This window comes from Dendrobium catenatum, unplaced genomic scaffold (assembly GCF_001605985.2).
Source record: "Dendrobium catenatum unplaced genomic scaffold, ASM160598v2 fragScaff_scaffold_1680, whole genome shotgun sequence".
NCBI lineage: Eukaryota > Viridiplantae > Streptophyta > Magnoliopsida > Asparagales > Orchidaceae > Dendrobium > Dendrobium catenatum.
In genome coordinates, this window is record NW_021320142.1 from 560,705 (window position 1) to 573,630 (window position 12,926).

Genomic DNA, 12,926 nt, shown 5'->3' on the forward strand with positions numbered 1-12,926 from the left:
AGGATCTCCTTCTTAGAAAGCTTCCCACAAGATCTTCTCGGGCCATAGGAGGAACAAGCATATAGCTAGCTTAGAGGAACCGTGTGTTCTCCCTCACACTCCTTCTCCCTCACAAACTCACCTCCTTCCTCTTACAAACCCAAAATCTTCTCAAGTAGCTCTCTCTCAAGAAATCCCCCTTCTTGTCACATTCCTTTCTCTCAGACACATATTTAAAGACAAAACTTTTATATATAAATCAGGCTCCAAGAAACCCTCAATTTTTAATTTAGCCATTTCTATTCATACAGTATGATCTAAGATCGTACAGTATGATCAGTTCAAAATATCCGTCGTCCTGGTATGAAGAAGTATGAACAAGCAATTTTTCTAAACAACATCGTACATTACCATATGTTATATTCCTTCTGCTCATACAGGACAAACACTGGGGCAGTGAAAACTCATCTCTGTTCATCATCTTGTATGATTCACTTCAGGCAATATGATATATTAAAAGCTTCAGGTCACCCAATATTATGTTCACATCATCTAGTATAATTAGTTCAAAAATCAAGGGATCATCCGGTACGATGTTCAGGATGATCGAAAATAGTCTCAGTTGATCATACAATATGAACAATATTATACAGTATGATAACCAATCATAAATTAATCCTTAATTTATTGACTAATCAAGGGGGTTAATTTAAGTAAGTATTCAAATATTTATATAGTATAATTGGATCATACAGTGTGATGTGTTCAAAATTTATGATTTAGGAACTTACTTAAATTAATCTAGTAGGTAGGGTTTTTAATTAAAAACACCTCATACAGTATGATAATTATCATACAATGTGATTTATTTACAGATAACCATTGAGCCACAATAGGTTATACAGTACGATTGAAAATAGTACAATATGATCTAAGAAAAAAAAATTTATTATTTTTCTAAAAAACACCCTCTCCCTTTGTGTGTGTGCGTGTGTATTGTTGCTCAGTTTATATACACTTTGTGACCAGACTCAAGAAAACAAAGAATATAAAATAAATGAAAATTACAGAGTTATAGACTTTACATCCTACTCTACCCAGTCTTGAGTCTTCTTGTTTTCTTGAGTAATATGTGATCTCCCTGAAATGTTAGTACTCATAGAGAAGAGCAAAAATCAAAATATTCAATGAATAATAAAATAATTCAAATCAAAATTATTTGTCATCATTAAAATCTCAGGCTAGAAGTCATGGACTGCAACAATCTCTCTCTTTTTGATGATGTCAAATAATGTTGTCTATACCCAAATTAACATAATTTTTTTATTTTTTTTATAAATATAAAAGTTCAAATAGAAACATGGATAGATAAACAAACATGTATTTAATTGGAATTAAAAAAACATGGTAAATAAGACATCTAAATAAGGCGTGCTAACTAAAGTGCACAAACAAACTTCTCCCCCTTTTAACATCACAAAAAAGAGGACAAATAAAAAAAACATAGAAAAACATAAGATAGTGACAAGTCAAAAAGTAGGATCCTGATCAAGTGGTGGTGGAGGTGGTTGAAAGTAGCGGTGGATGAACACAAACGACTGATCAATTGAGGAAAATCTTTTCCCAAACCACCGCATGTCCTCCTCGTGTTGTTGGTGTTGTTCTTGGATCTGAGCATCAAAGTGGCTTTGGAGTTTGTCGAATCCTTTGACTAAATCATCGTGAGGATAAGCAGGTATAGAACCTCCGAGTGGTGCATAATGTCTTGGTGGAGCAGGTTCTTCTACTGGAGCAGCCTTTCCTTCTTCATCAAAATCCTGCTCAGGCTAGGGGTCATGGACTGTAATAGTGCCTAACAAGAAAAAAAAGGTAAAAATATGCTTTATGTGGAATCCCGGTGATCCCGGGCTTACTTCTTAAAAGCATTAGAGTTTCCATGTTATCAAAAAATTTATTTTGGTTTTAGTAGAAAAATTTTTGGCATACCCTCATGAACTTTTATGTATTTAGGCTAAAATAAAATTGACACCCAAAAAAATAGAAAAAGCAGTCAAGATCCTATACATAAGTAAAGTAAATCATATATAAATAAATATAATTAATTCCTGAAATTAATATCTATAGACAAATGCCCCATTTATTACAACCTAGAATTATATAAATTAATGTCTTCTCCTCCTCATACTCTTTGGACTCATTGTATTTAGATATCCAAATGGGAAAGAAAACTTTGCCCTCGAGGGGGAGGTTATTCTTCCCACTTTTGATAGTAGAGTGATCCAAAATTTAGCTTCTAAATGAAAAAGTACTATCCCACTAAACGATATGCTTTCCTATTTGGAATTCAATTTTTGTTTTGAGTTTCCCAAACACAAAGACTCTTTTACAACTCTTAATTTTGAATGAATTATGTTGACATAAAAATAAAAAAATTCTAGACTCTCATGTAGGATTATTCTAAGCATTTAAATATAAAATAATCCCATGTAGTTATATAATAAAATTAAAATTGTTCAATCAAGCGACGCTTGGTCGTGCTCTTATTTATTTTGGGGCTAAGCAGGTTGAAACACCTTTAGCATTTATAATGATTATTATTTTTTAGCCCCCTTTTATTGCCCTACAGGAGCACAATCACCTGCATAAGATTGAATTAGTATAAATAATCCTTAACTTAGTGGCAAATCTAACACACAACCAATCATTTTACAGAGTGCAGAAATTAAATAAATAATCACATCAACATATTTTTAACCAATATGCAATGAAATCTAAAAAAACCTGCAAATATTAGAAAAGTAAAAGCTGAACTAGTCGAGATCTATAGTCAATTATCCTAGCAAACCATCTAAAGTGTGTGAGGTAGGTTGTGTGGCTTGGATATGTCATATATAGGATATTTGATTGAGGTTGCTTGTGTTTTGGATGGTTAAAAGGTTTAAAGGAAAGTTAAATTAAAGTTTAAATATTAATGACTTGAAATTAATTTTAAGATAAATTTTTAAGGTTAAATAGATACCACCTTTCTTGCTTATTGAGGCCGTGAAGTTTATTTTACCATCCTTGTGGCTAAGTTAATATCCTCGTAGGCTTGGGTTACCTAGTGGAAACCAATATATTTAAGTGAATTTGATTAATTAAGGTATAAAGGTTAATGAATTTTAATTAAGATTGATTGGTTACTGATTTTTAAAGATAGACTAATTTTTTGTTGATTTTAAATTGATTTTTTTAATTTTTGGAATTTTTTGAATTATTTAAATCATTATATTAAGGGGTTAAAACTTGACTTTTAGATTCGCTTAAATTTTTAGAGTTTTGCTATTTTTTTTTAAATATTAGACCTTTTGATGAGTAATTAGGTTTTGAGTTTGCTTGATTTGGTGTTTTCTATAATTAGTTGTGAATTTTAAAAGTTTGGTATTTATTTGAATTTTTAAATTGATTTAATGAAAGGCCTTTTAATAATTTTGCCCCAAATGAACTGTAAACTAGTTGAAATTAACTTCAAAGGTTAGGAATGATTTAAGGAGATATTTTTAAGTGTTTGAAAATTTCCTGGTATTTTTAAATTTCTTTAACTAATTAAATTATTTTAATATAAATTTTTAATTATAATTAAATTAAGCTTTAATCTGATATCAAATCAAAGAGGTTTTAACTTTCTTAAATTATAGTTTAATATATGGTCAATTTAAGGTATTTTCTATAATTTTTGGATTTAAATTTTATTTTTTAACATTTTTAGAAGTTTTGAGGGTTAATTAAAGGTTTAATATTAAGTTAATTAATTAGGGGGCTTAATGACTTTAAAAATCAGTGATAAATTTCCCTATGGTAGAGAATGTCACTAAGTTTAAGTGTCTTAAATCTCATGTGAATAAGAAGTATATCCTAATTTCTAAAAAAAATCTAACTTATCTAAACATATCCTTAATTTTTATCCTTTAGATGTCACTAGGTTGAATGGGCTGGCACTAATGTTCCATTAACCCTCAGATGAGCATATGAATACAAATACAATAAAAACTAAGTTCCTAAGTCTAGGAGAGCCTATGCTAAGTGTGAGTATGTGCACTCTAAGCACACAAGGACTAAATATGATTAACTTAGACAAAATTTTAAATTGTAAATTTCCTAATATCATCAAAGTGTAGAGAGAAGTTAGAGAGAGAAGTTATGAGGAAATTTTAGAAGTTGCGGCTGTGTTTTAAAAATTTGAAAATCACAGGTTTTCCGCTGAAGCTCATGGCGACGGAAGGTCGCCGGCCACCTGCTTTCGGTGGGGTTATGGTGGTGCGACGATCATCAATTGGTAATTCTATTGGATCAGTTCGGTCTTCTTCATCGTCTCCGCCTGCATTCAGAGACATCCATCCAAGCTTTGTACAAGGATCAAAGGAAAAGCTGCGTACTGGAATGCCGTTGGTTATCAAAGAAGGAGGATCCCTTTTGCCTCCCAAAAATGCTCCTGAAGTTGAAGGAAAAGGGAAATTTCTGATGGTTGACAATGGAACAAATGTGCAAATGAAGAAAATTGGTTATTCTGGAATCTTACAAAAAGGAGAAGCTTCTCCTTCATCAATGTCAATACTAAAGATGATAGCAGAAGGAAATAATAGCATTTGTAAAGAATCTGTTTTACAAAATGCCACTGTTAAGATGAATGTAGCAGATCGTGAGCTAGATCATGCTGAGGCTGAAACAGAAATTTTTTTTTTCTGAAAATTATTGATAAAATAGACTCTACAAGTCAAAACACAAAGAAATCTGATCTGGAGCAAGTTCGAGAATGTGACAATGGTGATTTGGGTTTGTGCAAGGATTTTGTGAATAAAGCTACAGAAAGACCAAAACAAATAAACCAACAAAATGCTTGGAGCAAGAAGGAACATATAAAGGTAGCTCATCTTGAATTGGGAGATTTTTTATCAGAAGATGGAGCTACAGTTAAACTACATGAGGACAAGGTGATGGAAAATTCTGATAGACTACAAAATTCAATTGTTATCAAGGTTTTTGGAAGCAAAACTCCTTTTCCAGTGATCAGTACAGAACTTAGAAGACAATGGGCATCCTATGGGAAGTTCCATCTAACGATGTTAGGATTGGATTGGGTGCTTTGCTCTTTTCACGAGAAAGAAGCTATGGAGGCTGTATAATCTAATGGCCCTTGGTTTGTAAATGGCAAAATCATTGGGATGGACAAGTGGTCTGCAAGCTTCAATCCGACTTCTTTAAAAGGTTTAAGTGCACCTATTTGGATAAGACTTCCAAATCTTCCACTTCTATGTTGGGATGAAATCAACATCTGTAGAATTTCTTCACTGGTTGGAAAACCATTATTGATTGACGGCAACTTGTTCCAATGGGGTAGAAGGGAGTTTGGAAGAGTTTGTGTTCGTCTTAATTTGGACACAAAACTACCCATGGGAATTTGGGTGGAAGGAAGTATGGGAAAGTTATTTCAAAAAGTAGAATATGAAAGACTTCCAAAATTTTGCTATCATTGTGGGAGAATTGGCCATAATACAAACTATTGTCTGGAAAAACATCAAAATAATGAAACATTTGGTTCAGACAAAACTGAGGAGAACACTAAAAAATTTCAGGATGACAGCTTGTATGCAGAGAAAGTTATAGCTCCTAATGCTGAAATTTCTGGGTACGGCCCTTGGCTTCAAGTCAACTATGGCAGAAAGAGGAATTTTAAAAATGTTACCGGGAACTCTATCTTACGGGCTGATAAGAAAAATGTTCTTTACAAAACTACTGTTGGTGGTAATCAGCCTATTCGGAAGGCAGTTGAAAAGATAAAAACTACTAATGTGGAGGCTTCGGGTATTCATACAGAGGAAGTCATTCAAGATTCTCAATCTGTAAAGGAGGTTCATCCAGCAATCAATAGTGGAAAAGATATGAATGTTACTTCTTCCAATTATTTAGTAAACAAATTCAGTATTCTGGAAGATTTAATAGAGGAAGGTGAAATCACTTATTCAGAAGTAATTGAAAACTTAGTGTGTGAAAATAAAGAATCTTTAAGTCATATTCCAAAAGATAATAATGTCAACAACAATGATCTTAAATTGGTTAAGGAGATCAAAGATGGAACATCTGCTAATATCAAAAGGAAAGGTTCTAAATAATTAAAATGTTTAGGCCCTATCAATACAACTCCAAGGAGTAGAAGAGCTGATAATGAACCCAAAGATAAGTTGGGGTCCTCACCCCCTCTTATTCAATGAACTCTTCCATAGAATTTTGGAATTGTAGAGGAGCTAGGAAGAGAAGAGCTTCTCTATACTTGAAGGAATTTGTGAAAGAATATGGGGTCTATTTTATTGGTTTATTGGATACCAAAATAACATCTTTTGAAAGAAACGATGTGGATCAACTTATAGGTTATGAATGGGATTTTTATCATGTTCCCTCAGAAGGGCTTCCAGGAGGAATTCTTGTGATTTGTAGATCAAACAATACTTCTTTTCAAGTCTTAGAATCTTCTCCACAATTCATTGTGTGAGACTTGGAGGTGCTAAATAAAGGTGAATGGAGGATAGCTTCAATTTATGGCAACAAGGATGTTTATGTAAGAAGAATGCTTTGGGAAAGACTGAAATTCTTTGCTTCTAAGGAGATACCTATGATCATAGGAGGTGATTTCAGTTGTATTTTATCAAAAGATGATAAGAGGGGAGGGAGAAGATTCAAACTATCCCTTGGAACAAAAGAAATGAAAACCTTCCTTGCTAATAATGACTTTCATGAATTAGGTTTTGTGGGACCTAAATTCACTTGGTGCAACAATAAGAAAGGAGTGGAATGTATACATGAGAGACTTGATAGATGTTTCCTCAACCCGGCTGCTCTTTCTACTAACAATCGATTCCTTGTTATGCATTTGGCTCGGGTGGCCTCCAACCATTGTCCAATCTTATCAAATCTTACAAGTCATCAAGCAAATAAGAAGCTCATTAGATTTGAAGATGTATGGGCCTCCAACAAAGCATCTATGGCTGTGGTGGAGAAAAAATGGAAAAGAAAATGCAAAGGTAATCCTTCCATAGTTTTAAACTGCAAACTGAAAAATTCACTCAAGGCACTATACTATTGGAGTAAAGCAAAGATGCAGAATCTCTTATCCCTCAAAAAAGAATTGTTAATTCAAATTGAAGAGCTTCAATCCAAGGAAGCCAAAGAAGGAATTTTATCAGATGAAGAATGCTTGATGCTGAATTTAAAAGTGGGAGAATTAAATTCTACACTTGCCCGGTTAGACACTTGGTGGAGACAAAGGGCCAAAGTAAAGTGGATGATGGAGGGAGACCAAAATTCAAAATTTTTTCAAGCTTATGCATTAGCTAGAAGGAATTCCAACTTCATTTCCAAGATTAAGAATAGTTTTGGAGAAGTGGTAGAGGATCAATCTATTATTCAAAATGTCTTGACAAATCATTTCAAGGATAAATGGAGATTTCGCTGCTGCAATTTAGATGAATGGCCAACTACTTGGAGCTGTCTTAATGCGGAGGAGAGGAGTATTCTAAGCAAATCATTCATGATTGAAGAAATGATTACATCTATAAAACAAATCGGTAACAACATTTCTCCAGGTTTAGATGGCATTATTTTCTCTTTTTTCAAAGCTTATTGGGATATAATCAAAATTGATTTATGGAATGCCTTAAATTGTTTCTTTGAAACTTGTATTATGGACCCCAATTTGAAGGAAACTATAATTATATTGATTCCTAAAATCATTAAACCTTTAACTCCTTCTAATTATAGACCAATTAGTTTATGTAATTCGGTCTATAAATTGGTGGCAAAAATTCTTATGTATAGATTGACTCCTATCATGCCTAAATTGATCTTAGAAGAACAAGCGGCGTTCATCAATGGAAGATCTCTATCTGACCATGTATTAAAAGCTCAAGAGGTCATGTATAAATTAAGGATATCTAAATCCTTGAAAGGCTTTGCCACTTTCAAAGTTGATATGGAACAAGCTTATGATTCCATGGGTTGGTTAACCTTGGAAAAAGCTTTGAATTAATTTGTTTTCCCTTGGTATTTCTCTAAACTGATTTTAGAATGCATTTAAGATTCTAAATTCTCTATTTCTATCAATGGTATCTTGTCTAATTGGATAGATGGGCATTGTGGCTTTAGACAAGGTTGTCCCTTGTCTCCTTATCTTTTCATCCTTTGTGCACAATTATTATCAAATGCTTTTAAACAAAGAAGTGATTCCTTGGGAGTTTGTATATGTGAAAATGGTCCTTATATTTCTCACTTATTATATGCTGATGACGTAATAATCTTATTGGAAGCTTCTCTCAAAGCTATTAAAGAAATAAAAACTGTTTTGGCAAATTTTTGCAGTTGGACAGGATTAGCAGTGAATGTCAATAAATCCTCTATGATCTTTAGCAATAATGTAAGAAGAAGGAGGAGAAAGTCTATTGGCCGTATCATGGGATTCAAAACAACAAAACAACTAACTTATCTTGGTGTTAAACTTGCCATGAGAAGGTTAGTCAAAGAACAGTTTCATTTCATTATTGACAAAGCTTTGAAAATGACAAACACTTGGGGTGGTAGATTAATTTTTGTTGCTGGAAAGATCATGCTTACAAAGACTATTTTATTATCCTTTTCTACATTTCATTGCACTAACTCCCTTGTTCCTAAAAGCATTCTTGATGAAGTTGACAAAATTTGTAGATGCTATATTTGGAACAAATCTAATGGTAGAAATGGAATTCATTATGTGAATTGGCTTACTATGTGCTTACCAACCAAATGGGGAGGTAGAGCACTTCATTCTTGCTCTAATAAAGTTGGTCCTTTAAGATCCAAAATTGCTTGGAAATATATAAAAGATAAAGAATCTTTTCTCCACAAAGTTTTTTATCCCAAATATGGAAATCTGTTAGAAAAGCTGGATAGTAAAAGTTCAAGTTCTCTAGCCTTGAAAATTCTGAAATCTGGAGGAAATTCGTTGAAGCCATTGATTAGATAGAGGATGGAAAATAGTAGAAACATTGATACGGTCAATGACATATGGATCTTGGATAAACAAATTGCTAAATGGCCAACATTTATTACACCTTTAGATAACATCAAATTCAACGTTTCCAGTTTTTTCTGTAATGGAAAATGGGATTTGGAAATCATGAGTAGATTCATGGGAGATGATTTAATTAATCTTATCCTTCAGAACATTGTTCCAAGCGGGTTGAATGAAGATTCTATGGAACTTATGTATCAACTCAATGGAAGATCCTTATCTTCCATGGCATTTGAAATCTCGGTTAATCATACAGAACATAACATATTTTGGAATTGGATGAAGAAAGCAAAGCTAAACCCAAAGGTTGAAACATTATGGTGGAGATTTTTAACAATGGCCTTCCCACTTATGAATTTTTGGAACATAGAGGACTACAAAGGGATAATTTATGCCCAAGAAGCTGTAATGCTATTAAAAACAGAGATCATATAGTAGCTAATTGCAACAAGTTGAAGGAAGTTGTTAAATACATCAAAGAATGGGGTTTTGTATTTCAAGATTTTCACTCTATGGCTAATTGCTATAAGCATTTCTCAACACAAACTCCATTTTTTATTAATCTTTACTGCTCGGTGGTGTATTTCACTTGGAAGTCAAGGAACAACTTTATTCATAATGGAAAGGAAGACAGTTCTTTAATCTTAGCTTCCAAAGCAATTAATTATGCTTCTTTTGTTAATCTTGGGAATGGAAGAATTTCGGGTATATAGGATATCAACCAACCTTCTAGGTTGTTCAATACTCATTGGCATCCCCCTCCACCCGATTGGCTCAAAGTTAATGTAGATGCTTCATTACTTTCTTCTTACAAAGCTGGAATTGGAGGAGTTTTCCGTGACCATAAAGGTAGATTTCTACTTGCATTTGGTAAATCATACACTCATTGGGATATCTCAGCTTTGGAACTATTAGCTACTCAATCCATCAAAGAGATGCTAAAAGATTGGATGTTTAAATACAAGGGAATCATCATAGAAGGTGATAATTCCAATGTCATAAAGATCTTGAAGGAGGTCAAGCAAAATGGAGGGAAAAGGTACAGAAATATTCATTTGTTTAATGAATTTAACAATGTCATTTTTAATTGTGTTGATAGATGTTGTAATAAGTTAGCAGATTTATGTGCTAACTATGGTATCTTTTCTTATTTTATTTGTGATGATGTTAGTTTAAATAATATTCCTCCTTTATTTATGTCTATTTTAAAGGAGGAATCAACAATTATGAGTCATTAGTCTGTATTAAAATTATTTTCTTCCTTTAATGCTATTTTATTGCATTCTCCTCAAAAAAAAAAAAAAAAAAAAAAAAAAATTTCATTATGTTAATAAAGATATTTTGCTCATATGAAATAATTCTTTGCCTCTCCCCATTGAAATAGACCACTCATATTGTCAAGAGTATAACAAGGATCACGTTTGATGCTTCTTGTATATCATGGGGAGAAATAACTCAGAAGTATATGCATATGATTTTATGAATTTGAGGTAACATATTAAATTTATATAATTTTCTATTTAAATAATTCTACTTCTTTTATTTTCATAACTTATTATTTATCATATAGAAAGATTTTAGGTGGCTTCCCAAATATAAGGATAAAACTAAATAAAATTTTGAAAAAGGAGGCTCAAGTCACTTTGGAGATATGTTGATTGATATTTATTAGCTAAGCAAGATGCCGTTATGAATAGGCAAGAACATTTAGGTTGAATTATGAAAAACTTGGAGCATTCTTGATTTAGCTAAGAAGATAGTAAAGAAATAAAATAAAATTTAGCTTATGATTATAGGGCCATGGACATGCATTTTGTTTGGCAATTTTTTGATAAATTTTAAAAGTTGTCTCAAAATTATTTTATTATTATTATTATTATTATTATTTGTAGAAATAAGTACTTGGAGGATAACCTATAACTTTGGAGCTATAAACGTGTATTATCCGCATCAGAAGGATCAATAATGAGTTGACCTTAAATCATTAAAAGCCTATGTAAGTATTAAAAGTTTTAAACTATTATTTATGTAATGCATTCTAATTATATTTTATAAATTATAAGAGGACTATGTGTGACATCAAAATGTATAAAGTTTGATTAATTAAGTAGGTTAGGGATCACAAACTAGATCAGTGCAACAATTTAACTATAATTTTGGTTCTGAAGGAGTAGGAGTAATATAGAAGGGGAGGGTCCATGTCTTAGGCTCATAAACTTGTGTATATGATGCTTAATCCTCTAGCACAATAGGTTTCTTGGATAACACTATTGAGGACATGTTGAGTGGAAAGGTGTTTGCTTTGATAGAAAATAATGAATGCATACATACAACAAATATAGGCAAAAAAGCAAACACTAATGTAAGCTTAGGATTAATTTTATATTTTCCCATTTTTTATATGTTAGTTTGGAATGTTAAAAATGATTACACTGTTGATATCAAAACTCTTTTGATAATATAATTGCATTTCAAATGCTCTCTTTTGGATAATTTTTTTTTTATGTTGCTAATAAAAATTATTAGGAATGCATTGTTTGAATGCGTTATTTATTTAAATTTAAGAAAATTATATTGATGTGCTGTTTTTATTTAAAGTTTTCTTAATACTGAAAATTTCAAATTTTACTATAGGTTTATGGAAATATTTCAATGAGTATTCTATTTGAAATTACGAAACATTTTTTCCATCACACTACCAGTGTAAATCTATGTACATAAACTTAGCAATCTAAAAAAACTATTTTTCTTTTAAGAAAATAATCATTCAGAGTTTTAATATATATATTTTTATAAGTGATGAGATGCTCCTCTTTTCTTAAATAAGATTATAACAATTATGAAAACAAGTAGTAGATAAGATTGGCGTAGATCCAATGTCTATGTGAAAATTGTACTAGCTCCAATGACATATAAGATTAGCTTAAAGTTACCTTATATTGTTTGGTCATAAAAAAATGTCAACCTTTAGATGACCTAGTTAGATGAGAATATACATTAGATTTGAGCTATGCTAAGAAAGATAGAGGTAGACTTAAAAAACTTGGTTAGAAAGTATTAAAGATAAAATTTTGTATTAGAAGCAAATGATAATATAACTCTTAAATGGGCATAACATAGAAAAATGATTCATATAGGAAATACCACATAATAGACTAAAGGTTTTATGTGTTATAATATCGATGAAAAAGATCCACAAAAAATTCTTGCAAAAAGCTAGATGATATATACTACAAGAAAGATTTGTAGCAATAGTGTCAGCAAAATTAATTGGCAGATTATTTTGTAGGCATTTCCAATGGCCTGTGGTCCATTGGTAAAATCAACGAAATTTTTATTTTTTTGATTGATATATCATTAAAAAATTATATTGATTGGGCATGAATCTTGAGGCAAAATCAAGTCGAAAACTTCAAAAAATAAATCTAGGATCATCTAAAAACTACAATTTCAACAAACTTATAGTCAAACTAAGCATCACAAAAATACAAACCCAACGACACTAAATTCAACTCAATATGAGCCCAAATGAGTCTAAATACAATACTTGAAGTACTATTAGAAGATTCAAACCACATTTTTTATTACCAAATGGTTTCTAAACCTGGCATGCTTATAGTCAAATCGAGCAGCTCAAAGAGACAAATCCAACGAGCTCAGGATCATTGAATTCTGATATTGTTAAGACCTTCAAATATGTGACAAATTGTTCACGATCAAGGGATTCAATAACGGTCATCCATCTAAACCACTCCATATTTGCCCTTTATCCTCCTCTTATTTACGGGTCATGCCATCCAAAAAAACTATAAATAGCCCCTCATTTCTCATGAGAGGGGACCCAAGCAAGAATAAGAAGTGAAGGAAAAGA

The 12,926-nt window shown here is 31.9% G+C and overlaps 1 protein-coding gene across 1 annotated transcript; it reads left to right on the forward strand.

Moving 5' to 3' along the window:
* The first annotated feature begins 5,180 nt into the window (after positions 1–5,180).
* LOC110104904 lies at positions 5,181–6,128 on the forward strand. The gene has a single exon (XM_020834186.1). The coding sequence runs from the start codon at positions 5,181–5,183 to the stop codon at positions 6,126–6,128; it is 948 nt and encodes a 315-aa protein (XP_020689845.1).
* The last annotated feature ends 6,798 nt before the right edge of the window (positions 6,129–12,926 follow it).